We start from the raw sequence: 28,000 nt of genomic DNA, 5'->3' as shown, positions 1-28,000 counted from the left end.
CAAGATCCACGTAGAGATATCATGGGTTAGCACTTTTTTTATTATGTCAAATCTTCAAGGCTTACAAAAGAGTTCAAAATTAAAGCAGTAAAAAACCAAACACTTGATGTATACACTATAGCTTCTGTTTCCTATTTAATGTTCATTTATTTCTTGCTGTTATTACTTTGATTACAAAAGGCTAGACCATTTTAACGTTTGCTCTTCGCCAAACGATTACTTAGTCATGCACGTTTAACGATCGATTGATTGTTAGCCACCAAGAGCTAGGTTCAAAATTTCAAGAACAAAAGTCTTTAAAGAGCTTACTTCTGTTACTTTATATAATTGTAATTAAGCGTGTTAAAGCGATAAATGGTTTTCCACATGCTTCTTGGAGACTATTCTGCTAGGTTTCGGTTTCATCTGCAGATTCAAAGAGAGATGTGTGTAAATGACGCCACAATTTCCAAGTAACACAACCAATTTATCATATGAACGTAGTATCTGAAGTAACCTACGAAATAAAGTCACTTTGTGTAACAAGCTGGGAAAGAAATAACAAAGTTATGTAAACCAGCCAATGCTAGTTTTGTCACTTGCTAAAGAAAAGTAACAACACTGGACCAGTCTAAAAAAGTTATTTGTCCTAAAGAAACTGCTTTTAGGAAGACGAGCTCGAGATGCGATAGTCAGCCACTCTATCAAACAACCATTTATTATAATAAGTCTGTCCACTTTCCCTTCCTCCGTCTCTCCCTCTCTCTCTCCCTCCCTCCCTCCCTCTCTCCCTTCCTACCCACCGTCCTCCCCTCCAGGACAACAGTGCTGAATTTAACTCCAAGTTAATAGAAGACAGAGTTATTTTCGCGTGTCTTCCGTTTTCGGTCAAGATCTCCGACACTCTTGATACCCAGCGGCTTCCAAAATCCCTCACAAGCTGGTCTAACTCACCTTGTATCGTGTGACGCTCCGGCAAGTCACCTTGGACACAGCGATGTAATCAATTCCTGTATAACAAGTTTCAATTCCTCAAACTCCTCTATTCTGAACACATTGTCTGCGGAGCCAGAGGCGATAGTGGTCAGTTCATCTTTATCTGTATCACTTCCTACTCCAATGGCTAGCGTCTTGATTCCTCTCTTCTCCAGTTGCCGCGTGTAAATAGTCAAATCGTCGCCGTCCGTGTTTGTCCCATCCGTGAAGAAAACGAACACTTTTGGCACCTATGAATAAAAGGAAACCAGTGGCGTGACACTTGCGTGTACTCGGTGCAAAAAGTGTCACGCGTAAAGCTGGCAGGACACAAATGGAGGTAATGCCGCTTAGCAACGGCGGTGCGGAATATCGCGGGCTCAGAAAATTTAACAATTTGCGAGTCATGTAATTTAGTCTGTAACTTTAAGTTGCAGTGTTAAGATGTAGGATTTACCATTTACATCCAATGATAAAAGTTTTCCAACTGCGGAAAGCATTATTTTAGTTTAAGCATTATTTAAGTTCTCTTAGAATCAAACACAATTTTGTACATTAGGAAATAAATGATTTAATCTATCATGACACATTCATTTAAACACGTTAATTTTAGTCTACAGGACCGGGTTGTTCGAAAACCGGTTAACTTTAACCCAGGTCTAAAAGTTAACCGAAGTATTCATCTCTTTTCTAAAAATGTATTTAACTCCTTATGTTTTGTGTAGTTTGTGATTATTCAGACTCAGAACAGAAGGACACAAAATGTTAACAGAAAACCTCATCGAAAAGTTACAAAACTGAAATCAAACTTCTCGCCAATCCTGGGTTAGCTTAATCGGGCTTTGAACAACTCGTACTCTGAATCAGCCTTACCTCATCTCTCATTTCATATCTTTTGGAAAACAACGAGAGTGTCTTCTTCAGACCTATTCCGATATTAGTAGCTGCACCACTGGACTGTTTTAAGTCTTCCACGTACTCAAGAAGTTCGTCTGTATCATAAAAATCATTAAATCCAACTCTAATGTTCGCCCTTGCAGCGTACTCGAGCAGACCCACATGGGTCCCAGACTGCGAGACATAAAACATCCTGATGATGTCCTTGACAAAGTCCTTTGTCAGGCGGTACTCATTAGCGTCTATTGAATTGGAGCCATCCAGCGCAAATCCCAGGTCAACCACAGTATCGTTGCCACAACCTAACAGGATGAAAATCATAGGGATCTCAGTTATTGTTAAATCTTTTAGATGATTTCTCTACTACTTTTATATTTTTTTCACTTTAGACTTCGACTAAATGTTGTAACCATCGCTATTTTGATTCGTAATCATTTTTACCACTTAACGTGTATTTATATACTTCCATTGAAGGTTTTATTTTTCGATTTTATCTTATTATTTCGTGGCGAATCTGGAAACTTAAATATATCGGCTTTCACAAAGTTGTAAAATTAAAGTAGAAGGTTTACAAATCGGTATTTTGCGGTATATCAGGACGTATATATGAACATTGTTTTTATTTGTTCCTATGCGCTTCTATTTCCAGCCCAATTTTTAACCCTCTTTAACTTCCCTTTTGCACAGTTCAGTACTTACTTTCAGTCTCACACTGTGGTCCTGTGAAACCCAGTTTACATTCACAGCGGAAATCATTCAGCCTCGACACGCACTGACCGCCATTTTGACATTTCAAGTCCTTGCAGCCACATTTTTTCACATTTTTGAACACTCTTGTGACATCCTCCTTCTCTGAGAACGTCAGGTCCAGCGGTCTCTCTCGTAAGTCTTCGTATTCGGATTCGACATCCCGGATGCACCCTTTGAAGCTGTTTCTCGTTCTAGTCCTCTGAAAGCTAAACAAAGAAAATTGACGCGTTTTATTGCCGTTTCTTTCATCCTCACGAACGAAGAAAAAGGTAAGATAAACTATATTATAACACCCATGGATTGCTGGATGCAGATGGTTCGTCCGACTTGGTTCCGACGCTTGACTGAGAATGGTTTTTTGTATCTTGATCTAACAAGGAACGACCCCTCCACTTCCTCGAAACTTTTCCATGAAAAATATTGTTTTGTCGAATTAAAGTGGTGAAGCAAGTTACTGCACATCTTTACTGTTGGCAAAAAGGTAAATTAAGCAAACAAACGGTTATATACATCTTAGTCGATTTGATTGTGGAAAACAGTAATCGTCAACAGGCTTCGAACTTGCAAGACTAATAGACTAATAATAATAATAATAATAATAAATAATCTTTACGGAGGAAGCTCACGTCACATTGCATGGTTTTCAGAGAGGTCCTCAGTAACTAAGGTAAGAGTACAAAATTAAAAACTAATCACAATCAAATCCAAGTACTAATAAACATGGATAAATGGAAAATCGCTTTTAAAATTTAAATCTATCAAGTAACGATATTTAATTAACCTTTAGAAAACCTCAAACTGCAACCAATGAACAACTTACATCTGATCGCGCAAACAGGCCGCAAAAATATACGAAATAGCCCTTTTCACGGTTAACGTTTTTCACTTTCATTGCAACGCAATCCGACGTGGAAGCGAGGCAATTTCGGGCGGAAACTACGAAATTGCCCGAAATTGCCTCACATGCATGCTGGATAATATTACAAAGTTAACCGTGAAAAGGGTTTTTAAAACTGTCTAGTTCTTTCACTTGATTACTTACATTCTGTCTTCAAGAATATTTGTCGCTCCACCCAGGTACACCTTGCTTTGTCCTAAATCCAGATTTACCCACTTTCCCGAAGCCACAGCCGTGAAGCTGTTCTTGAAGTCCACAATCAGTGTCCCTCGTAATCCTTCACGGATGATCTCGACGTGATGCCATTGTTCAAGTTGCAAAGTGAAATCTGTAGATATTTTTGTGACGCCTTGTCCAAGATTGAATCTACATTTCAAAAAGCACAAAAAGCAAATTTTATCAATCAAATTACATCCACTTGTAATTGGTAAAGATTACTTAACCGTCACATCGATGTCGCAAAACTAACGTTCAGAACATCAACGTTTTGTTAAAGTAAATTGAAAGACTTTGGGTAGCACGTCTTGAAAGTACAATTTAATTACTTACTTACTTACTTACTTACTTACTTACTTACTTACTTACTTAATTAATAATTGACTTCTTCGTTTACTTTTTTTTTTATTAAATAACTTATTTACTTCTCAGAAGACGTTTATTGAAATCGTGGGGAGTCACAGGTTCTGATCAATCTGAAGGGTAAATTTGCGTCTTGAAGTTCTAGACTCTCAGAGTATGTTCCCTTGAATAAGGGAAAGGTCGACAAACTATCATCTTTTAGAAAAATGCCAACAAGATTAAAATGTTAGGTTTAGAGACGTGTTGAACGTTGTTTTTCTATCAGGGTGTTATCCCTACTTCACCAATGTTCATGTTGTGAATAGCATTTTGCACAAAGCGCAGGTAATGCAGTAGATAGAAGCAAACAATAAATTAAAATCGTCGATCATTATTGATCGCTATGGATCCGAGATACTTTCAGAGCCGCGGCCAGAAGAGAAGACGGATTTAACTACGTAGTACTTAAAGGAAAGGCACTGAGGGATAACCTAAGGCCACTGGCGAGACTACAGCTCCAAAGAGAAGGGAGCCATCAAAGGATGACAAACTACGTTGATAAAAGAACAACACAGCTATGCGGTTGTTTCGTTCCCTACCTAAATTCCACATATCCTCCAATCATGGCTAACGAGATAAAATCATCATCCTTGGCAGATTCTGCGTACATTATGAGGCCAGACGCTTGTTCTGGACGTATGTCAAAAATAGCAGCGAATTCATCTTTCTGTGCAATCATCAGCTCCAGAGATAACTCCATGTACGAACCACCAATTGCCCCGCCTTGGAAATAAGGCACATTGGCTAAAAGAGAGGTGAAGAAACCATCGGTTTATTAAGATCTAATGGCTATAATCCTTCAATTCACAATAATGACATGGCGAGTTGGGTTTCCTCATTAAATATTATCATCATCCTCATCATCATCGTCATCGTCATCGTCATTATTATCACCGGCACCACCTGAAGGAAATACGAAAAAATATTTAATGCCACACCACACACCTCTTATTTCACAGCGATCACCCAGGAATCCATTCGGGCAGTCACATTGGATCCTGTCGCCATCCACAGAGCATGTCCCGCCATGTAAACACGGAGTCATCATACAAGGATCGAAATTGCTGTTCTGAACTACTTTCCACTCCGCAACGGCTTGGCCAGGATACCCAAGGTCATAGTATACGCCGTTGATGATTAGATTCTTGATGGATCCGAAAAAACCAGCTCTGGTACCCAGCAAGTTTGCATACCTACATCGATAACAAAATTTTGGGGTTGGAAAATTATTGCAAGCGAGTTTATGGAGGGATAAATCCGTTAGGGGAATGATGTCAAACGACTAATGGTACATCTTAAAAGAGGCTAAATTTGTCAGGTTCGCCCTAACCTGTTTGTTTTTGGTTTATTATAACCTTCCCGGGATATGCCTACCTTGATAAAGAAATTGAGATTTCTGCGCCAAAAAAAGACTTACCATATTGCGACCAGTGTTCCTTAACCACAATTTTAATTAAGGTAGCGTTCCTTTTAACCCATGCAGTTTCGGATTTAGTTAATCCAGATTGTTGGAATGTTCATGGGAGCTGGAACAAAAATCTAACATATAATCAGGGCGATGATCGAGCCACAACTAAAAGAGGCCTGGGGATGACTGCATCAAAACAAAAATGGAATGCAGAACAGGTTTGCTCAAAAGATTTGCTCAAATAGAACGAAAATCTAAAACCAGCTTGGGTTTCCAATCTGAACGCTCCATCTCCGGGCATGGATTAATCACTATAAAGCAGTATTGAGAATTAATAATATAGGGCATAAGAATTGTCCTTCCTCACTTTTCAGAAACGCCTTGGACTCCTCCTCCAAGGTACATGTCAGTATCTAAATTCAACTGCGATGCGCCCGATGCGGACGAGCCAGTCACGCGCTGCCCGTTCAGCACAAGGTAGCCGTTAATGCCTTCTCTGTGCACCTGGAGCTGATTCCACTGATTCATCTCAACCTGTAGGTCGCTTATAATACTTGCTGGACCTTTACCCAGATCATAGCTGAAACGATATAATTGAAAAGAAAATGTAAAGACACGTATAGCGTACTGAGTGATTTGAAGCTAAGGAAATGTTTTTCGGCCCAACTGGGAGTGTTTGCCATATTTTGAGAGAAAAAATTTCCTCCGTCAAAAGTAGAATGGAATGATTTTTTCAAAAAAAGTGCATTTGGAAATGAAAAACAACACAGTGCAATATATAGAGGATATCACACGGTGGCGAGAAGATATGAATTTTATGTTCTCGTGGCAAGAACAATATCTCACGAGTGAGCGAAGCTCACTCGTGAGATATTGTTCTTGCCACGAGAACATAAAATTCATATCTTCGAGCCAACGTTTAATGTTCTTTTTATTATATGGAGAAACCAATTCAACAAAAGCAAAAGGCGGGAATCGTGACGTCATTGAACGATACGACACTCACAAAGGTGACATACGGAAAATACGCCACTCGGGTCCCGGATGAAGTGGCGTATGGAATCTACGAGTGGTTTAGTTCCCAGTAAAACACTCTTCTCCATATAATAAGATACGATACGACACGATGCGGTACGATACGGTACGATACGGTGCGATAGGGTGCGATACGGTGCGAGATAAGTGAATACAATAATTAACGCGTCAATTGAAAGAAATCAACTTTGGTGAGATTGGGTATGAAAAAAATACCGAATCTCACATAACTAGCCAAAACAAAACATTGCAGTAGCGTAGAATATCTTGCCAGGTGATAACCTACCTGAAAATGACTCTTCCGCGTTTCAAGATGATAAAGATGAAATCATTGTTGCGATTCCTCCCCGAGGCTTTGTTACTTAGGATAACGCCAGATCGACTGATAGGTCGGAAGGCCATTTGAATATCCGCTGTGTTCTTCACTTGTGACAAAGGTTTGTACTGCATGTAGGAATCACCTTTGAAACCGATAGACACGTCTAACAGGAAATAACAAACGATAACAACTAAGCGGTTAATAAGTGAAGGGCACGTGATTTTTGGCCGAATTTGGGAAGTTAAAATGGAACCTCGTCTCTGCCTCTTGTGTGTCCGTTTTAAAGAAGTTCCACTATACGTGGGGCTAATTTTTAAGCTCATTCAATAACTAGAACTTTGATTGTGCTGGTCAGAATCAAAATGGACTCGGTTGAAAAAACTAACTGTTCTCGCTTGACCAAAACAGAAACTACGACGACGTTTAAAGAAATGCTCCGCTTCAAAGAAACCTCTCCTCTATGACAATTGAAAAAGGCAACGACGAATCTGTATACTGTAACTATTAATTAAATGCGTGAAGACCAAATCTGTGTAAAGTACTCCAGAAAATCAAGTTTCAAGCAACAAACTACAAAGAGAAGAAAAAGATCTTCGGCAAACGACTAAGATGTTGCTAGATGTACGTGTAATACAAGAGAGCCACTAAGCATGGCGGCAGATTGAAAAGCCTGCATAGCTCAATAAACTATAGAGCTATAAAACGAGAAGAACAAAAGAAGACTAATCCATTTGAAGGAAGTTACAACTTGAGTAAAAACACCATAGACTTGATTGAGCAAACTGCTTCACACCTGAGACAGGAAGAAAGAAGAAATCCAAGAGAAAACTTCCAAACACGATTAAAGATATAGAACTTACGGAGTCTCAGTGGCTTCTCTACAGAGAACCATAGACTGGATTTCCCGGTGACTGGGCTGCTGTTTATTGTTCTTCCAGTTCTGCTAGCACGGCAGTTTCCACCAGTACAGACTGAAGAGAGCACCAGAGATTGTACAAATACATACATACAGACAGAATTGAAGCAAAGAAAGTGAACAGAGTAAATTACGTTCACGAAAACGTGGGCGAAAGCTTAACAAACTCAAGAAACAACTTCAAGGGTTTCATAGAAAGTCAGCATTTATAATCTGTACTTAATGACTGTTGTTTTTGAAAGGAAAACGTTTGAAAGCCGTTTGAAGACAAGCAGTTCTTTACTGGCCCAACCATCATAATCTGTCACATCTTACAGTTGCCTGAGAGAACAAGAAAAGAAAGACAAGGTTGTGTAGGGCCTTATATGGGCAAGAGCTCTTTCCCGGATGGGCAAGAGATCGTTCCCGGATGGACAAGAGATTGTTCCCGGATGGGCACGAACTCGTTCCCGAGTAAGCGAGAGCTTGTTCCTAGATATAAAAAGTCTGGTCCCAGATGAGAAAGAATTTGTTCCCGGATGAATAAAAGCCCGTTCTCGAATGTTGAGGGAATACGCACCACACTGTCCTCGTTTAGTTACAGTGATGCGAGTTTTGGTTCTGCAGGACTCCACTTGAAGAGTGCACTCGTTGGGATACGACTTAACGTCACTACCACACACAGGATCAAAGGACAGTGGACACTGTTTCGGACAGACACACTCAAGAGACCCATCCAGCTGCACCTCGCACTTAGCATAGAAATCACACTTGAGAAGGGCGCAAGGAGCTGAGAAAGAAAGAGAAGATGACAAGAAAAGAAAGAAGATGAACTCTTCTATTCCCTTACGTCCTCGTGTCAAGCTAGACTATTCTCTCTTTCACGAAGACAGCAAGTTTAATCGTTGGCTAAAAACGAGGAGAACACGAAATCTATTTGTCAAAGAAAAAGCGGCAAGTAATAAAAAAGCCACAGGGTTTGCCGAAAAGAACAAATCAAAAGAGAATGTTGAATTGAACAACAAGGCTGAAGATAAAATGTTTTGATGGGATGAATATTTTCAAAAACGTGCATGACAAGATATACAAACAACTCCAGGATTACCAATATAGTGCAGAGTTTACCAAACACCTCAACCCTCAAAAAGACAAGTTACAAAGACAGAAGAGAAACAAGATGTTGTGAGCGCAAATTCTCTCACCGACGTTCAAAAATTAAAGAAAGAGATTAAAGAAAGAGGGAGCATAATGAATAGTGATTGGCGTGATAACAGTCGATATAACTCTGTTTAGTCACTTCTGACCACCCTAAAACAGGGAGACAAGTTTGTTCACGCCAATGTGAAAACCAAAATGTCCAAATGAGCGCATGGCCGTACAGGCACAGCAAAAGGGGAAAAAAGTCACACAAAAAGACAAGACAAACATGACTTACTACATGCTCCTTTCTGCAACACCACGAAGCTCTTTCGTTGTTTGCAGGCATCAGCACGCATGAGGCATTCGTTGATATACGTTTTGCCGTTGCTGCCACAAACTGGCTCGAACTTAAGAGTGCATTTCTCATTGCACAAACACTCCGCCTGTCCGTTCGGTCGCTCCACACACGAGGAATAGAAATGGCATTTAGTTTCAACGCAGCCCAGGACTAAAAGAAGTAGAGATGGTAAAAGGCAGTGGAGTATCGTGTAAAGACGTGTAATACGAATGAAGAAATGTGGAGGGAAATTATATGTTTGAGAGTTGGAGAATAAAGAAAGATTTCTCTTGAATAGACTAGGATGTCAAGGATGGAATTTTTTCCCGAAATTGAGACAAATGCAGTTAGTTATATAGTTGTAAAGTTGTATAGTTGACCAATATTCCTTGAAAGAGAAAATTGAAAACATACAACATCCCTTAGTATTTTAGAACCAGTTAATTTTCATTTTAAGGCGCTACTTCGTTGTTAATTGTCTGGCATTTGATGCATTAGTTTTGGCTCTTTCGGTCAAAGACAACACAGTGACTTATATAACCCAAACGCACCAATATTAAGACACAAGGGGACCAATAAATTAAAAAAAAAGAGTAATAAGACAGAAGAAGATTTAGTTTCCTTACAACATTTTCCTTCATGTGCGAGTACAACTGATCCATTAGTCAGACACGTGTCCAGATCAAGAGCACAGCGGTTAACGTATGTTTTCTTGTTGTTAGCACATACGGGTTCATAAGATAAAGGGCAGCTGAGAGGGCACTGGCACGACTCGGACCCATCCTCCTGGAGCACACATTTGGCGCCATACTGACAGGTAGTGCGAGTGCATGCTGGCAAGAGTGAGCAATTGTAGACACATTATATAACGAACACTGGATGAAGAAGGAAAGGTTTGAGATGAAATTTGTTTCTCATTTTGAGGAGAAAACAAAACAGGATAATAAGATGTAGAAACAAAACTTTCATGTTGTTCAAAGATAAATAGTAAAACGATAAAATTATTGGACAAGGAGGTTCACAAAATAAGAACATGACACCATTGAATGTAGGACAAGTAGTGCCACTGATTCAATATTTGCAGTTAATATATTAAAGAGCATTCAAGTTGATTATAATGGCGCTGATTAAGAAAAAAAAGCACGGCACATGAATGGACTTACAACATCGTCCGTGTCGCACCACAGAAATAGGAGACTGGGTAAGACAGGCATGACGTCTAAGCAAACATTGGTTTAGGTAAGACCTTTTATCACTACCACAAACAGGTTTGTATCTAAAGTGACACAACCTGCATCTACAGCGAGCTGTTGTGTTGGTAATACGCTCGCAGAATCCACCATATTTACATTTTCCTTCGTAACATGGAGCTTGAAAGAAAGTTAAACAATATTAAAGATGGTTAGTACGTTAGTATTGCATTATTAGCTAAAATTCCGAACTTAAGGAGAACTTGTCTCCAGAAAGTGGCCAGTATATCATAGAGAAAGATGACAGGAGAGCAAAGCTTATCAAACACTGAACAACTTACAACTTAGGTCTGATCTCCAAGTTTCAAGTGCACGTAATTTTTTTTCAATTAATAAGTAATGTAAGTTATGTAAATAAGGTGCGAAATTCAAATACAAAAAAACGAGAAAAGAAAAGAAAGATCCAGAAATGTCCGTGGGGGACAGGGATTTGCCTTTTGGCAGACACAGGGAAAAGTTTACCTTTATTCATTTTCTATAAGTTTCCTATGGGTAATGGGTGATATCAGTGATGAATGACTTCTCTTAAGAAAAAGCACGATTCACTGACCGCATTAAGTGAGTGCCATTTTCACTTACTTTTGCAAAATCCTTTGCGCGCGACTGTAATAACCACATTACTATCACAAGCGTCCTTTTCCAATTCACAAGTGCTACTGTAAGTTTTACCATTACTCCCACAAACGAAGATAATGGATGGCGAGCAGGATTTAGCGCACAAGCACTTGGCTGAACCATTAGATACAACACACCTGGCGTGTGGAGGACAACCCTTGCGAGCGCAAGGTGTTGTGGGACTGTCTGGAAGGAAGAAAGACAGTGGAAAGAGACGAAGAATAGAAAAACAAGAAATTGGTACAGTGGGAAAGCAGCCAATTATGTATGTGAGCCTTATTCTAAAAGCAAGAAAACCGATAGAAAAGTTCCTTTATTAGCATCGGCAAACTAAGAAAAAAAGATGAAACTGTCAATCTTCATACCACACGTTCCCTTATAAGCAGCTGTCACTGTCGAGTTTGATTGACAGGCTGCCAGCTGAAGAGCACACAGATTGAAGTAGCTTTTGCGATCTGTGCCGCATGTTGGGTCATACACCAGTGGGCATTTGCTCGGACACACACACACCGCGAAGGTCCTTGACTGAGGCACACACTGAGCGTAAGGTGGACACCTCTTGGAGTGGCAAGGATCTGCGACGTCACAAAAAGATTTTAGGAAGTAGAGAGAACAGACGAGAAAGATTTGAATGAAGCATCGATGGTCACAGAGAAAGATGGATTTAATACCTTATTTGCAGGGAAAATGGAAACAGAAGTAAACAGAACCAGATTTGTTGGCAAACAAATAAACAATTATTACAAGTACACCGAGTTTCTTTGTTGGCCAAATCTCAACAACTGAGAGAGGCGGGTTGTAACTTGCTATCATACGACAAAAATTAAAAGTAAAAGAATTGGAAGATTTGTACACAAACAAATAAGCAATTACTACAAGCGTAACAAGTTTCAACAACTAAGAGTGGAGCGTAGTGATTTGCTCTCATGCGAAGCTATTTAAAATCAGAAGAATTGAAAGATTAAGAACAGATGGCTAAAGGTTTAGATGTCTCGATCTCTGGAAGAGAAATCAATTGATAAATTGATAAATTGATTAATGTGAAAAGCCTCCACTTACTGCATTCTCCAGCGTAGCGAACAGACACGTTTGCTTTACGCCTACATGAAGCAACTCTAAGATGACAGTCATTGATATAAGTCTTTCCATCACTGCCGCAAACAGGGCTGCGCTGGTATGGACACTCACGAGGACAGACACACACTCCGGTAGCGTTATCAGTAGACACACACTCAGCATAACGCTGACAAGTTACCGTGGAACAAGGAGCTGAAGAAGTGTGAATACCAAGAGAAAAAGTGAAACGGGAAAAGGGAAAAGATTAAAGCACGTGGAGAATCGTAAACAGCAAATCGTCCTCACAAACCAGGCACGTGTTAATCACGTGCGAGGTTCAGTGATCAAGAGCTAACCTGTTTTCAAACTATACGTCAAAACAAAGAATACGAATTGTGAGAAGGAAGAGACCACCGAAGGTAATTGCCTGATGCTCAAATAAAGTCTTCTCACTAGTACCATAACAAATAATGGAAAATAAGAAGAATAGTTGATAGGTTGATATACACCAGAAGTTGACTAAGGGTTGCATTTTTACAGTATAAAGGAATGGAAACTGAACCTTGTTTCTTAGAAAGGGGCCTTAAATCACAGGAGAACAACACTAATATGGAAGTTAGAGGAAGGAAATAAAACAGAAACAAACATCCAAAACAACCAAACAGAGTGCAGTGGACGATGACATTCGCAGTTTTAGGTGGCAATGTTAAAACGAGTTTTCTAAAGGTAGCAGATGGGATGGTAGTCCAGCTCTGGCCTGTCTCTGTCACGCAACACTACGCTCGTGACAGAGGGAGTGGAGAACTGGACTAATGGGATGAATACGTTAATAACTTTAAAGGAAAATCGAAACATAGAAACAGAACAGCAAATAAAAGATAGTAGAAAACGCCACAAAGTTTTGGTGTTCAGAATGTCACATCAATCTGTGCAATAGAAATAAATTGAAAGAGAAATAAAAGAAAGAAGTGGAGGACAAAAGACAAGGAAACTCACTGCATTGGCCTGGATGCAAAAGAGTCAAGTTCCCATTCAGAGCGCACGCTGTTATTTTAAACACGCATTCATTGGGGTATGTTTCACCATCGCTGGCACACACAGGATCAAAGACGAGAGAACATCGCTGTACGCATGCGCACTGCGCTTCTCTGTTCTCGTCTAAAGTGCATTCAGAGAAGAAAGGACATTGCTTGGTTGAGCACGGATCTTCTGTGTGGAAAGGAAAAAAAGTAGTTCGATAAAACAGAGTTGAAGAATTGTAGTTTGGATATAAGAGCATGGCTTAGCAGAACTTAGCAGAAAAACAGTGTTCAAATATGAACTGCGAATAAAGACCGTTGAAGAACATGCAAATTTGTGTTAACATAACACAGAAGGCTTATTTCGTTAAGAAAAGGAAAGAAAGTCGGACGGATTTTTCGCAAAGGAAGAGCCAGGATTTCCAATATTACTTGACTGACTGAACTTTCAGCTCAATAACACGGGCAGTGCATAGGTGATGCACATCGAACGCCATTAATATAAACGAGGTAATCGAATTTTTCACGTGACATCATCGTGCTAGCGTTAGTTCCGGTAAGAATAGTACCCCGGCCTAACAGTTGTTATCTTACAAAACGAGTGTAAAAAAAGATCAATCGTCATCATGGTAGCAGTGATGACGAAAGCAATCTAATATGTTGTTACTGTGTTTGTTTTATCCAATAACGTCGTCTCCATGACAACACTGTCTGGTTACCCAACAGTAACTTTGTGATTCTGGTTCCAACTGAGAAAGACTGACTTCAACTAGCTATTTTTAACATGTTTTTGTCGCACGTGGGCTCGAGTTTCCAATATAGATATTGCCTCATGCAGAAATATGACCAGAACTTCTCGCTGTGGATGATTTCCTGTAAGAACTCTTTATGGCTGGTAGTTATTCACGTTCCAGGTTGCTGATTGGACACAGAAACAGGCCGGAGATAGGCGCCGGCCTGATGGACCACTTAGCTCGTACGCAGAATTAACCTCACTGGATAAAGATACCGGACTGGAAATAATTTGACCATAATAATGATTTAACTATCGACCAATGTAGATGTCATCGGGTGATTCTAGGCCTTTGACGAGAAAACCAAAGGATGCAGCGCTATTCTTCCTGTTTTTTTTTTTTATTAGAATCCTGAAATTCATAAGGACGTAACAACTTTTAAAACTTGTCTTAGCTTACCTCGAGCTGAACCAAGAAAAGTGAAATCCATCAATGTCATGAAATAAGAAAAAAGGCAAAACAAAACACTTGGGTTAAGATAAAGACTAATTTAAAACAAAGCAACAATTAACAAATAGAGTTTGCTGTTAGCAAGTGAAAGATGAAGATTTAACGTTGGGTAAATGATCCAACTAAGTCTGCCTGGCAATGAAAAACTACAACGCCTGTGATAAAAGGGTACCAGATCAGTCAGATATCACATTAGACTCTTTCCAAACGTTCATCTCAGTCATGCATTGAACAAGGACATCTCAAGGACATCTCGTGAATGTGGACGCTTGCAAAGCCCGAGAACACTGAGCCATAAAGCCTGCGTCTAATTTTATCCTTGTATAAGGAATTACTTGCCCGAAAGTAAATTCAATTATACGGCAAACTTTCAATGTTTGCGCTCGTTGTGACTGGCATTGTGTGATTCGTTTAGTTTTGGTTTGATACCTGAAGTTGATCATTCAACATACCACAGATTCCGTCATTCTTCTTGGTGATCAACTGTCCCGCTTCACACGAGGTTACCTGCATGTAACACTCATTGTCGTATACCTCGCCATCCGACCCACAGACGGAAGCTAGCGTTTTAGTGGTACAATCGCTTTCCTTGGGGCATTGACATGTGGGTTGCCTGTTAACAGTGACACACTTTGCGTAGTTGGCACACTCGATGTCCGCGCATGTTGCTAAGGACAGAAAATAAAACACAGTATAACCACAATTGCAATCGAGCTTTAGGATAGGATAGGACAGGTTTAAAGAATTCTAAGTAAACACTGGAGTGGCGCGAGTTTTTTTAAGCCAATCTTTTAGAGTATTGATGCCAAACCAAAGCAAATACGAATTACATTCGACACTCAACTGAAAACCGCTCAAAAATTTCCGTTCCGTATCAACAAACTCTCCATTAGAACACATACCACAGGGTCCTTTTTTCTCGACACGTAGCGGGGTCTTGGACGCACAGGCCGCTACTCTCATGTGGCATTCTGTGGCGTACGTCTTTTTGTCACTGGCGCAAACTTCATCATCTTCCACGGGGCAATCTTCTACCTCAGGGCACACACATTGAGCTAGTCCTGTCTGGGTTATCTCGCATCTGGCAAAGAACCTCTCACAATTTGCCAAACGACATACAACTGTGAACAGAACGATGAAGAAAATGCGTTACGTCCATCGCATAATCCCAAGACCCGACAACTAGTTTTCTTCTTTCAATGGGTTCGACTAAGATGGTATCGTTTGGTTGACTCTTCACCAACGTAGAGACGCCAGCGTCAATTTGTGTTTCGTTGTTCCCTTTTCTACATTTATTTTGACAAAAGAACTACGCAGTTTTAACAATATTTACTTCTGGGATCACTTTTAGTATCCTAAAAATGCTAAAATGAATATCTTACTTCAACTGTAAACCATCGACCACCTATCAAATTAAGCGTCCCTATTTTCAATACGGAAGTCTGAAGCAACTCGGAGCGTGTCTCCCCTTAAGAGATAGTATACTAGTCCATAACAGGTTTTTGGGATGCTGTCATCTCAGCTGTCAGGTTGTAGTAATTATTTCTTAGTAGCAGTTTCAACTCCAGTTTGACAGAAGCACCGTGAAAGTACACTGTTTTGTATAAGAACCAACGCCTTCTATAAGCCCCCTCCTCCTCCCAAAGCGACAATGGCATTTGAAATAAATGCTTCCCGAGGGAGTGTTTAACAGAGAATGTAAGATATGTGTAGGTGCCATGGAAACAAAAGCGAAATCAATGTTGTCTTTTCTTAGCTGATACATTGATCTAATATTCTCGTACCACATATTCCGTCATATGCGGCTGAAACATCTTTTCTCATCAGACAAGCTCTAGCAGTCATCACACATTCGTTGGGATAGTTCCTCCCGTCACTACCACACACGGGTTTCACATCAACAGGACATTCACTTTCCACGGGACAGGTGCACTCTGGGTAACCTCTTGTGAAGCGACACCTCGCGCCATACCGACATGAAATACTGGAGCAAGGCAACACAACTAGGCCTGCAATACAAATAGGTCAAAATGTTTGAAAAAGTTGGGCCAAGATATGTTGTAGTGATTCTTGAACATATTAGTCATGGTTTTAGTGATGTTGGAAACTTTTTGCTTTGGGTTGAAGGACCATCAAAATAATTCTTCAGTAGGGTAAAGAAACATAGACAAATGATCATAAAACTCCATACAACAAGAAAGAGAAAGAATGGGGAAGTGTGTGACTGATTGCACATGAGAAACACGAAAAATTTAGACAACCGTTTTCGAGACTAGCTATCCTCAAGGTAGCTTTATACATGAAAACGATATCCGTGTAATAAAACAGTTTCATACAAATTGATTTCAACCAGGTTTGTGTTTGGCCGACAAAAAAATCACATTACTAATGAACATGGGTGCCAAATCGTCTGATGGAATTTCTAAAACGACATGTTTTATTCCGTTTCCCGCCGTAGCAAAAAGGGCCAGAAAAAAAATGAAATACTTTGAGTAAAAAAGGTCAGTTATTTGTAAACTTTCCTTTAATGATCTTAAAGTTATCTATTTCGAGAATAAATACTAACCGCACTCCCCAATAAACTGAAGCAGAGCCTTCGGGTGTTTCCCACAGTTCTCTGCCCTCAACGCACACTCACTGGAGTACGTCTTACCGTCACTACCACACACGGGCAAGGCTGCCTGTTCGCGCAGGCACTGGAGCGGAGATGGACATACACACCTTGCTTGTTTGTTACTATCAATAACGCAACGCTGGTATACACCACAGCGCTCAAAAGCGCAAGCATCTGTTAAATACAAGAAAGAAAATATAAGTAAGGAGACGGGCTCGTTTTACATGGCAGCTTTTTACAGAGTTTGCACTTTTCCCGTGCATTTTCCAAACCAATATTTTCTTTTCTAGACTCAGAGTTATGAGTAAACAACAGGAATCCAAACCTCGATAAAAGGAAGCTCCAAACTTTAACCATGATGCATCGCCAAAGCACAGAAACCGCAAGGCAATGTAGACAAAAAATTGTAATGTCAGAGTAAAGGGTGGAGAGAGTTCGTGGGATTCTACGATTGCACATTTTGGCTAAGATGAAGTTTGCAAGAAGTTTGAGCGGGCTGACAAGCATTTCACTCAGCAAACAAGCATTACATAGCTGCAGCTTGGTGAAAATTCCAGACGTTTTTGTTTCAGTTTTTCCAGATTTTATCGTCATTTTTCATACTTTTTATGGTCTTGAAAATAGTTTGTAGTAGATTTTTATACTTTTTTGTCCAGAATTCCGCACTCTGCACGAACCCTGTTTCCAGCATGACCAACATTACAGAGAAAGCAAAATAAAACTGAATAATACGCAGATTTGAATTCAATACCGCATTCTCCTTTCTTAACCACATTGAGTTCTCGTTTGATCTTGCATGCTTTGGCTCTCATATAACACTTGCTGGGGTAAGACCTTCCGTTATCAGCACACACACGCTCGTCCGGAGAAGCACATCTCGGGCACTGGCACTTGGCTTTGTTGTCAACAACAACACAATCCTGGTACGACTTGCAAACATGGAATGAGCATGGATCTAAATAAAAAAAAATGAGCAGATGAGTTTACATACGCTCGTTACAAACTTATCAAGTAACAACTGTTCCGCAGCCCAAACTATGATAACCAGTACAATGGGAAATCTACGAGGACCTGCAAACAGAATCAATCTGTAAACGCTAACACGCTTTAGTCGAAATATTTCTATTGGCATTTCTTAGTAACATAACCGCGATAAAGATTTAAGAACATTTTTTTAAATTATAAAATAGTTCAACGAGAAAAACGCGTCATGTAAGCGAAGGTAACTGCCCTCTTTACTTAGCGAGGGTTATTTCACATTGAGCACAGAACCCAAGGGTGACGGCGACACTTTTCTTTGCACAACGCAATCGTCTTCACTCACCGCATTTCCCTTGTTTCATTTCCATCTTACGTCCGCAGGCAGCAGCCTTAAAATAGCACTCATTGTCATACGTGATGCCGTCACTTCCACATACGGGTTCCTCTGTATCTGGGCATTCAGCTCTTGACTGGCAGACGCAGCGGGTGCCACCGTCAGGTTGAACTTCACATTTGGTTTGATTTGCGCATACAACGAATCTACACGGCTCTGAAATAAAACAGGTACAGGATAGTTAACTTGGATGGCGTTTATTTATTTAAGCCGAGTAATGCCTTCATTTATGGCCTGTCAATAATTTGGATTTTAACTCAATTTTGCAGAGCAAGATCCGAAAACCAAAGAAAAAAAAGGTTTGAAAAGTTAAAAGGTTATTCAAGACAAACTTGAAACATGCAGCCTCAGGTTTTCATGTTTGTGAAATTGCAACGCACTTCCATCCTCGGCAGCGCAGGACTGGTTTCCCAACAAGTCTTCCTCCACGTTGGGGTATATACCATCACTAATCAAACATTCTTGGAAAATCGAGACCTTCTTTAGAAATAATCCTTTTTGCTGCCATGACAACCTGTGAATTAGCTGGAGTAATCTGATGTGCTCCATTACAGCAGCTTAAACAACCAAAATCTAAAAACTGCTTCAATGATATCACACATGGAAATCGAAAAAGCCATAAGAAGTTTTTTTGGAGATATACCCGGCTCTCATCTTACCACAAACTCCGTCTTTTCTCTTGTCCGTGTTTTCTCTCTTTTCACAAGCGATAACCTTCATAAGACACTCGTTGATGTAAGTTTTGCCATCAGTGCCACACACTGGTTTAACCACGGGCACACAGTCGTCTTTCTTCGGACACACACATGTGGGTGTTCCATCAGGGGCGTTATGACACACCGCATACTTTGGACACTTTATGATGTTGCATCCGCCTGCTGAAAAAAACAAAGAATGCACTCAAAAGAGTACACCATCTGATCACCAACCTAACTGGAGAGAACATTCATTTCTTCAACGCCAACTTAAAGGAGTTTTGTCACGGCTTGTGCATCTTGAAAACCTTAGCTTAAAATTCTTCAAGTTCGTCGTTTGTAATCTGTGTCAATCTTCTCCATCCTTGATCATCCTTGTTCCTTTATGGTTTATTAGTATCTCTGAAGTGCTTTTCTATCGTAGTAAACTATTATTTTCAGGTTTCCTTCAATTGAAAGGTGATTTTGTACGTAGCCAAAATAACTCAAAATACCGTGACTGAGCTGCTTTGAGGAAAACTAAACACAAGCACGGGATAGTTTATTGTTTGTTCCCACTCCTTCTCTGTGATTCGGTTAGTACAGTGACTTATTGTTAGCTCGATGTTTTATTTCATTAACTGGGATTACGTTAGCTTAGACATAACTATAACAAAACGAAGTCAATGTGAATCTCAGCCTACACAGCGCAATGAACTGACCAATCAGGATCAAGCGCGGGAAAACATACAATCGTAGGAAAGGTCCAATAAATAACGTAACGAGAGCCAGATGACCATTGGTTTTGGTTCGGCACCTGAGAAGCTAAGAAAACGATATGACACAAATAACGCAAGTACTTAACTTTTCAAGGCACAAGTGACTTACCACATTTGCCTTTGTGTGACAGGTTCAATGATTTATTCTCCAAAGCAGCGAGGCAAGACTTGACAAGGAGATAACATTCATTAGGATACGCATTGCCATCTGAACCGCAGACCGGCGCCGGAGAGTAACTGCAGTCACGGACATTCGGGCACTGACAAGTTGCCTTGCCTTTCACCAGTTTACAGACTTGATTCGCGGGGCATTTCATTCCGTTGCAAGTATCTGAAGTGGAACCACCACAGGAAAAAAATAAATTATATTCCAATGGTAGCCCAATAAATCCGGCTACCAAAGAGCCGGTAAAATCTAGCTGAAGTAAACAATAAATCTGGCGTATTATTAGGACAACCGTATACATGGAACTCTCAAATTTAAAGAAAATGAGGGAGGTCTTGTTTGGGCTAAAATGAGAAAGCAGTAAGGGAGGGGTGGGGAAAAGGAATGGTGGCGTTTTGTACCTTGTTTTTCTTACGGAACGTCGTTACCAACTTTCAGTCGGTAGTGCTTCCGTTCAGCCGAGATATTTGATTTGAAATCAAATTAAGTGACACATTCGTCACTCTTGCCAACCTATCCACCATCATTTGAATTGAAGAATACATTTTCAACAAACGCGAATTTTTGTCTTAACATTTCCATCCAATATGGGTACGTTAGAAAGCCCTTTTGGGAAACACTTCTCACTCTGCTCACCATCTTCTTTCATAATCACGCCTTATTTCTCACACAGCTAACAGACACAAACTGTCAATTCGCACAAAACAATACTATAGACCTTACCACATCTGTCTTGTTTAGTGACCACAAGTCCGCCGGACCCTTTGCACGCCTGTGCCTTTAGTTTGCATTCATTGTCGTACGTTTTACCGTCGCTTCCGCACACCTTCTCGCCAGACAACGGACATTCATCCTCTCGAGGACAGCGACACTCGTGATGACCGTTGGCTTTGACGAAACATTGAGAGTTTGGAGCTAAGCACTTCACCAAATCACAGATAACTGTAGAGAATAAAAACACTGAATCAGCAAATAGTATTAAGTCGAACCTCTCCTTCTTAACTCTATGTTACCGCAAGCTCACTTGGTCCAAGGGAAGCGAGAATATAAACAAGCTTTACTTGTTAAATTCGCACGCCTCGATGTGGTCGGTCGGTCTATCCGCTGGCTGGTCGATTGGTCAGTCGGTCTATCCGCTGGCTGGTCGACTGGTCGGTCAGCCGGTTGTTTGGTGGATGGATCAGTCAGTTGGTCGGTCAGGCAGTCATTCAGTGGGCCGAACAGTGGGCCGGTCGGCCTAGTGGGTCAGGGGGTCAGTCCGTCGGTCACTCAGTCAGTCAGTCAGCCGGTTGGTCGTCGGTTGGTCAGTCGCTCCATCCGTCATTCAGACAGGCAAACAGACAGAAAGACAGACAGTCATTCATTCATACAGTTAGTCAGTCAGTCAGACAGACAGACAGACAGTCATACAGTCCGTCAGTCTGTCATTAAACCACTTACTGTCTACTCACCACAATAACCCCTCCTTTTGCGTGAGACTTTCTTTCCTGCTTTACAAGACTTGGCCTTCATGACACACTCGTTCAAGTAGCTCTGACCATCAGAACCGCAGATCAAGTCTACTTTCCAAGGACAGTCAGCCTCGGACGGACACACACACTTTGCTTTGTTGTCCTTCACTTCACATGTTGCCTGGCTGTCGCAGTTGGCTGTATCACAAGGAGCTGTGGCGACAATTAAGAATAATTATCAACAATGGAAACCAGAATAATTGTACAAAAGACACTGTGGATTTTGGAATCGCGAGTGCACACCAGGTCTCGCTTTGATAAAGAGACTTAGGTCAACTCAGAAACGGGCTATTTTAGGTTAGAACTGATTAGTATATTAGCATGAACAAGAATGTATTCATGTCCAGAGCCAGTCTGGAACGAGTAACGTTAGGTTTGTTGTAACTTAGAATTAAGTTTGGAACGATTTAATAACGACTTTCATAGTTTGGTGTTTTCGTCCTACCGATGATTGCTAATAATTTCTTAAAGGATCGTTTCAACTTGTCTTTTTTTTTTCATCTCTCATAGATTGAATTTCCTTTAAAAGGACGGAATCCCCCAGCCCTATCACTTAACCTTCTAGTCCCGGTCTTCCGGGCCCGATAACCTTTGCACGCTAATTATCCGAATTTTGGAACTGACAGAGTTGTAAAAACTGAATGCATCGACCTTAACCAATGCTCACCGCATTTTTCAGTAACGACTGGGCTGATTCTCTTGCCCTTCCTGCAGGAGTCGACCTTCATAAAGCACATGTTGTTGTACACTTTATGAGTAGTTCCATCGCTGCCGCACACGGGGACCTTCCCAGCGGAACAGTCGCGCACATCTGGACAGCGGCATTCCACTGAACCCGATTTACTGGCACACAAGGCGTGGTTGATACAACTCTTCAGCGAACATGGAGTGACCACTAACCCTGAAAATCACAGGCACGCGATTGGTATAAAGCAGACGCATGCGCAACGTACAAGTTCTACCACAAGGAGGAGAAAGCGAGTCATTTAACAGATATCTAAGCGACGTAATAATTAGAAAAGGATAGCATTCCAATTTCAGGGTGAGTTTTTGAAGTTGGAATTAATCTAGAAGGTATAGCGCTTTTTATCTTCTACGTGTTTATCAAAACCTGAAAGATATCGGGACCACCTCAGGAAATTTCAAGACGGAAAAGAAAAAAAAAGAAACTTTTATACTCCTATATTTAATAGCAAAAACGATTTGGCTTCAACGCACTCTGGAAAAGAAGCCATGAATTTAATTGAGCTATAGAAGTTGATAACTTCACCTGAGAAACTCGACCTTCTGTCTACTGAACATGATCTATGACCATCAAAAAACTATAACCTTGAATCTGTACATGTTAAATGGTTACTTACCACAGCTGCCAGGTTTAATAAAGAGCCGTTTGTTCTTCTCACATGATTCCTTCCTTGCTTTGCATCTATTTTCGTACGTTTTGCCATCACTGCCGCACACGGGCTCGCCCAAACTGGGACAGAAATCAGGACAACTACAGACAGCTTTACCTTGAGAATCCACCTTACAGTCTTGGTCTGAAGGGCAGACTGATTTGGAGCACGGAGCTGATAGGACAAGACAGATTAATGCGAGTTAAATGAAGTACATTCATAGATAAAAATTAGAGGGTTTAAGAAAACCGCAACGGGAACCGTCACTAGACAATAGCAATGGAATGGCTGTATACGTGATTTTAATTCTTGGTACATTTCTTTATGATTTTATTGTATTGCAAGGTGGTTACAACATTTCAGTGAACAAAAGTTGTAAAAAGTTGTAAAACTATGTGTAAACACTCAAACGAAAGCTTTCGATGTGTGAAGTCACGTGCAAGCCTGTTTAACAAGATGTCAGTTAATTTTGACATGCGTAAAAAGGTCATTTTCAGACATCGCTAGCTCCGAAGAAGGCATAACACCCGGAAAATCAGCTCTCCAAGTCCCCTTTGATTGCTTCATTTAGCAACCGACGCATTACAAAAGTTTCGCTAAAACTAATCTTCTGTCTTGAATTTCAATCTCGGCAGCAACAGACTGCGTTCCTGCCTTCTATTACATTATCATTAACTGAAAAATGTGGCCCCTAACACTAAATCTGCGAAGAAAAACTGGAATGAAATCATCAGAGCTGTAGAAAAGTAAAAAGTGAACAATCTAAGAAATCTGAAATCTATTAATTTTAAATAGAAATCTACTAGTGTTCTATCACGAATGCCGTTCTCTGATTGGCTACGCTACTCAATATCTGCTCAATTTCCGCTGTAGGTAGTGAGTAATCCATCAGTGTGTGCTTCCTAATAAACTGGCGACCATTTCTTTGCAGAGGATTTAGATTAAGTCTTGAAAATTCATTTGATTTAAACCGGCTAAAACAATTACATTACTCGCTCTCGATTTCTATGCGCGATAGTTGATTCAGGCTGCGCCCTCGTCAACTATCACGCGATAGAAATTTCAAGTTCATAGTCTAATAGTTGAGTATATTCTTGTAAAACAAAACTTCGCCATGTTATACTCACTACACTGTCCTTTTCGCTTGACTTCAATTTTGTATTTCAGGGCACAAGACTCGGCTTCCAAGAAGCACTTGTTTCGATAGGTCTTAGCATTGTCTCCACAAACCGCTCTGGCGGCATTTGAACACTGGTCAGCGGTTGGGCACGTGCACTGTGCAGTACCAGATCCATCATCTGCTACGGTACATATACCGTAATAGTCTTCGCAATCCGACAAAGAGCAGGGACCTGGAGAAAACAACATAGAACAAAAAAATACTTGTCTAACGGGATAAAGAGAGCAAGTCAGTGAAAGCATATTCTGAGATGTAATTTTCATACCGCATACTCCATTGTGTTTCGTTGTAACATCGGTTCCCTCCGCGCAGCTTTCCGCCTTCAGCTTGCATTCGCTCTCGTAAGTCTTGCCATTCGTACCACATACGGGATCATTGATATCCGGGCATTCCTCCGCCCGAGGACACTCACAGGCCGTGGAGCCGTCAGGTATCAGTTTGCACACGGAATGGTGTTTACAGTTGGCAGCTTGGCAAGGATCTGAAGATCAGTAGAAGAATAAACTGGCGTGAAGGGAAAAATGGCAATATTTTACGCGGCTAATAGGCAATAATCGTTTGTCGAGGCGGATAACGAATACTAGTACGGAGCCTTTCCCCTTTCAAATGAAAGTGTACTCGATGTTGATTTTCGTGCAAATTTCTACACCTTTTTACGAGGTTTGGCACCGAACGTAACAGAAACACCACAGACAAATGGCTTATTTATTTGCTTCCTTTCCAAAATTTCGTCGCCTGTCAAAAGCTATGCAAACTAAGCGGTAATTACGGACCTGACCTCTTGCAAGAACTTGAAATCTGTGGATTTAACTTGAAAATGAAGGCAGAAATCTGGAGATCTCCAGAAACGAGCATCTGAAGATTTGCAATGGAAAAATACTCTAAAAACACGTTAATCTGCCATTAAGATTTCACTATCTTTCAAGGGAGTATAAAATGATAGGACTTAACGCTTCATCCCTTCAGGCCAGGTAAAGAACATTTCAAAGAACATTTAGTTCACCGACAGTGTAACCCTACCACACACTCCCTTCTTGATCACTACAAGCGACACTTCTGTGCTGCAGGCTTCAACTCTCATTCTGCACGAGGTTATGTAATTTCGCCCATCGCTGCCACACACTGGATCATAATCTCTTGGACAGTCATCTTCTGTCGGACACTTGCAAGTGGGTGTATTCAGTTTACTTGCCACACACCGCTTGCCTTGAGAACAGCGGGTGTCTTTACAAACCACTGTTAAATACAAACCAAGCGGAGATATACATGTAAATCGACGAAACGCTAAACCAGAATTGAGTTATAAAGCAGCTTTCCAAGCAAAATTGTGGTAGGAAAATGAAAGTTAGTGTTGAATGTTTAGTTAAGTTCGTGAATGTGACGGCAATAAAAACGTAAAGTTCAATGTGACCTGTCATAAACGCGGGAAACATAGAGCGGTTTTCAGTTGAGTGTCGTAAAACCAAAACCAAAGAAATTAATCTAACCAATCACAAAGGACACAGACAATACAGCGAACCAATCAAAACTGACTGTAATTACAGGTAGCTCACGCGAAGCGCGGGAAAACGTGTGCGAGCGAGTCACGGTTGGTCTTATTTTACTTCTGATTGGACGGAAAATAGGCGCGAGTTTTTTAGGCCAATCGAGTAGCGAAGTAATGCAAAATCACTTACTTTGCGACACTCAAGAGAAAACCGCTCTAATTCTGTTAGTTACTTCACTACAGTCCAACGTTAGATTACATCAGTATGTGCAGCAAGTTTGACATACTGATCGAGGCGGTAAAAATATCGGATTTGGCGTTAATTTTATACATAAAGAAATGCATTGCGGTGAAAATGAAAATATAACTGTACCACAAGGACCAGCATGCTTCACTCCAACTGTTGTGTTGCTCTCACACGACTCTGCCTTTAGAATGCACTCATTCAGGTAGGTGTTTCCATCGGTGCCGCACACACGGTCCTTCTCCTTGGCACAGTCCTTCTTCTCGATGCACTTACAGGAAAATGTACCGTCCTTTTGACCCGTGCATACTTCATTTGAACGGCAACTATTAAGTCTACAGGATCCTATGGATAAAGTAGATAAAACACGGCATAACTATATTTTAACACAACTTGCTTTGTATGGGTAATTCAAAGGTGACGAGTGAAAGAAAGGAAATAATTTAACGCGTGTTTTGTCAAAATTCTAATAATGGGTCAGAAATTATTAGAATTTTGACAAAACGTAAGTGAAATTATTCTTAATTTCAAGAGTGTACCATTTGATCACCTTTAAATATAAGGGATGCCAAATTACGCTCACAATTTTTGACTCGTTTGTTGTAGCGAGAAGTTTCGCGCAATTTTGTAATTTCACTTGTGAAATTATAAATTAAGGCTAAAATTTCGAGCCAAAATATAGGAGTACTTTGTCACCCATGATATTATGGTTGTAACATCATAAACAGAGTTGGAATGCTCTTTAATTTTGCAACAAGATGGTTTGAATTTCTTCCACAATACCCGAGACATGAAGACCAGTTCATGGAAAAGGCTTTTTGCGTGCTTAAGTTTTAACTAAATTCGAGCACAACCAAAAACAAAATGTGCTTAAAGGTATTGTTAAGACTTACTATTTGGAATTAAGAAGAATTGAGGTTTTAACAAATCACGATGCACCAGTCATTGTTGCCATACTATAACTCAGTTAATCACTCACCGCAAGGTCCTGTATGACGCACGTCTACCTCTTTGTTATTTGCACAAGCCGCCACATCTAAGAGACACTTGTTGATGTATGTCTGTCCGTCTGAGCCACACACTCCATCACCATCTTTAGGACACTCATCTTCTGTCCGGCACTTACACGTGACCGAGCCGTCAGCATTTCCAGTGCAGGCCGCATTGTTTTTGCAGTCCTTAGCGAGGTCACATGGGCCTGAAAGGATCACCCATGCATACAATTATAAAAATAGTGTAACGAAGCATGGCCAAGGGGTTAGGGCGTTGGTCTTGCAATTCAGAGGTCCCTGGTTCAAGGTCATAATCCAGGGCCTAGCTGGAATTTACTTCTTCTAGCAGTGGTGAATTGGTTAGTAGCCTAACTGTTCATTCAGGTAGAAATATTTGTTTCATGTACAACCTCGCCCTTCCCAAGCAGCACACGTTAGCAAACACAAGCTATTATAAATCAAACAAAACACAATTACGTTTTATTTTATATTTTTTCTTGCACAAATAAATACCCATTCATTGTTTGATGTCGACAAATTGTGATGTAGAGACTTTGCTTTTAGAGGATAACACTCGACAGTGGCTAAAATTGCCTATAGACTTGTGGCCCACATAAATTATATTCACTCACCACAATAGCCATCTATCAAGACGTAAACTGACATTTCTTTCAGACAAGCCTTTGCTTTCATCACACACTCGTTGAGATATGTTTTGCCATCACTGCCGCATACAGTGTTAACAGTCATAGGGCAGTCCCTTTCATCCGGGCACTCGCACTGAGCGTTCCCTTGAGAGTCCACCGTGCATTTCTTGGGTTCTTTACATTGCACACCAGCACAAGGCTCTGAAATAAAATTCACAACATAAAATGTCTGAATGGAGCACCCATGTTGGCAGGGCATTGATCACAACAAACGCAAAAGACAATTGCCAACATTTTTGAAGAGCAATATTAGGGAGCTTAAGCAAACCACGACGACGACGGCAACGAGAACGTCACCAAACAAAAAGTTTAATGAGCAAAACAACAGCTGTGCACGTGCGTGATAAATCTTTTTACATTTCTTTGCCGTCCTCTGCAAAACAACAACGTGAAATGACCAAGTTTTGCGTAATCTGAAGAACGCGAACGACGACGGCTAATGT

General features: G+C 40.6%; 3 protein-coding genes across 7 annotated transcripts in view; all 3 read right to left on the bottom strand.

Moving 5' to 3' along the window:
- Window positions 1-19: 19 nt before the first annotated feature.
- On the bottom strand, window positions 20-7,224 carry LOC149116088 (pikachurin-like). Its single transcript, XM_089282002.1, has 9 exons — window positions 6,847-7,224; window positions 5,893-6,105; window positions 5,063-5,310; window positions 4,657-4,861; window positions 3,644-3,865; window positions 2,551-2,807; window positions 1,828-2,153; window positions 934-1,205; window positions 20-405 (listed from the first exon to the last, which is right to left on the bottom strand). The coding sequence occupies exons 1-8, from the start codon at window positions 7,200-7,202 to the stop codon at window positions 960-962; spliced, it is 2,073 nt and encodes a 690-aa protein (XP_089138128.1). The 5' UTR covers window positions 7,203-7,224; the 3' UTR covers window positions 20-405; window positions 934-959.
- A 1,292-nt stretch (window positions 7,225-8,516) lies between these two features.
- Window positions 8,517-13,451, bottom strand: LOC149116087 (agrin-like). The gene is made up of 6 exons (XM_089276812.1): window positions 13,169-13,451; window positions 12,176-12,385; window positions 11,482-11,691; window positions 11,081-11,302; window positions 10,353-10,642; window positions 8,517-9,558 (listed from the first exon to the last, which is right to left on the bottom strand). The coding sequence occupies exons 1-6, from the start codon at window positions 13,449-13,451 to the stop codon at window positions 9,178-9,180; spliced, it is 1,596 nt and encodes a 531-aa protein (XP_089132938.1). The 3' UTR covers window positions 8,517-9,177.
- A 527-nt stretch (window positions 13,452-13,978) lies between these two features.
- The window catches only part of LOC110045097 (uncharacterized), a 112,353-nt gene continuing 98,331 nt past the window's right edge, over window positions 13,979-28,000 (bottom strand). For 3 of the 5 annotated variants that reach the window (XM_089281997.1, XM_089281998.1, XM_089282001.1), the window contains 19 exons: window positions 27,483-27,698; window positions 26,838-27,056; window positions 25,988-26,203; window positions 25,149-25,364; window positions 24,394-24,609; window positions 24,076-24,300; window positions 22,916-23,122; window positions 22,222-22,455; window positions 21,495-21,707; window positions 20,767-20,985; window positions 19,987-20,208; window positions 19,084-19,302; window positions 18,374-18,580; window positions 17,801-18,004; window positions 17,002-17,223; window positions 16,220-16,444; window positions 15,338-15,556; window positions 14,888-15,103; window positions 13,979-14,390 (listed from right to left, as the gene is read on the bottom strand). In XM_089281997.1, the coding sequence (XP_089138123.1) occupies window positions 14,344-14,390; window positions 14,888-15,103; window positions 15,338-15,556; window positions 16,220-16,444; window positions 17,002-17,223; window positions 17,801-18,004; window positions 18,374-18,580; window positions 19,084-19,302; window positions 19,987-20,208; window positions 20,767-20,985; window positions 21,495-21,707; window positions 22,222-22,455; window positions 22,916-23,122; window positions 24,076-24,300; window positions 24,394-24,609; window positions 25,149-25,364; window positions 25,988-26,203; window positions 26,838-27,056; window positions 27,483-27,698 (3,962 nt within the window). In that variant the 3' untranslated portion in view covers window positions 13,979-14,343. The other 2 variants (XM_089281999.1, XM_089282000.1) reach the window with 2 other exon arrangements.

The sequence above is a fragment of the Orbicella faveolata genome, unplaced genomic scaffold (assembly GCF_042242905.1).
Source record: "Orbicella faveolata isolate gen_17 unplaced genomic scaffold, um_ofav_v1 contig_12, whole genome shotgun sequence".
Classification (NCBI taxonomy): Eukaryota; Metazoa; Cnidaria; class Anthozoa; order Scleractinia; family Merulinidae; genus Orbicella; species Orbicella faveolata.
The sequence above is the reverse complement of the archived record's forward strand: the minus strand, read 5'-3'. Positions and strand labels throughout refer to the sequence as shown.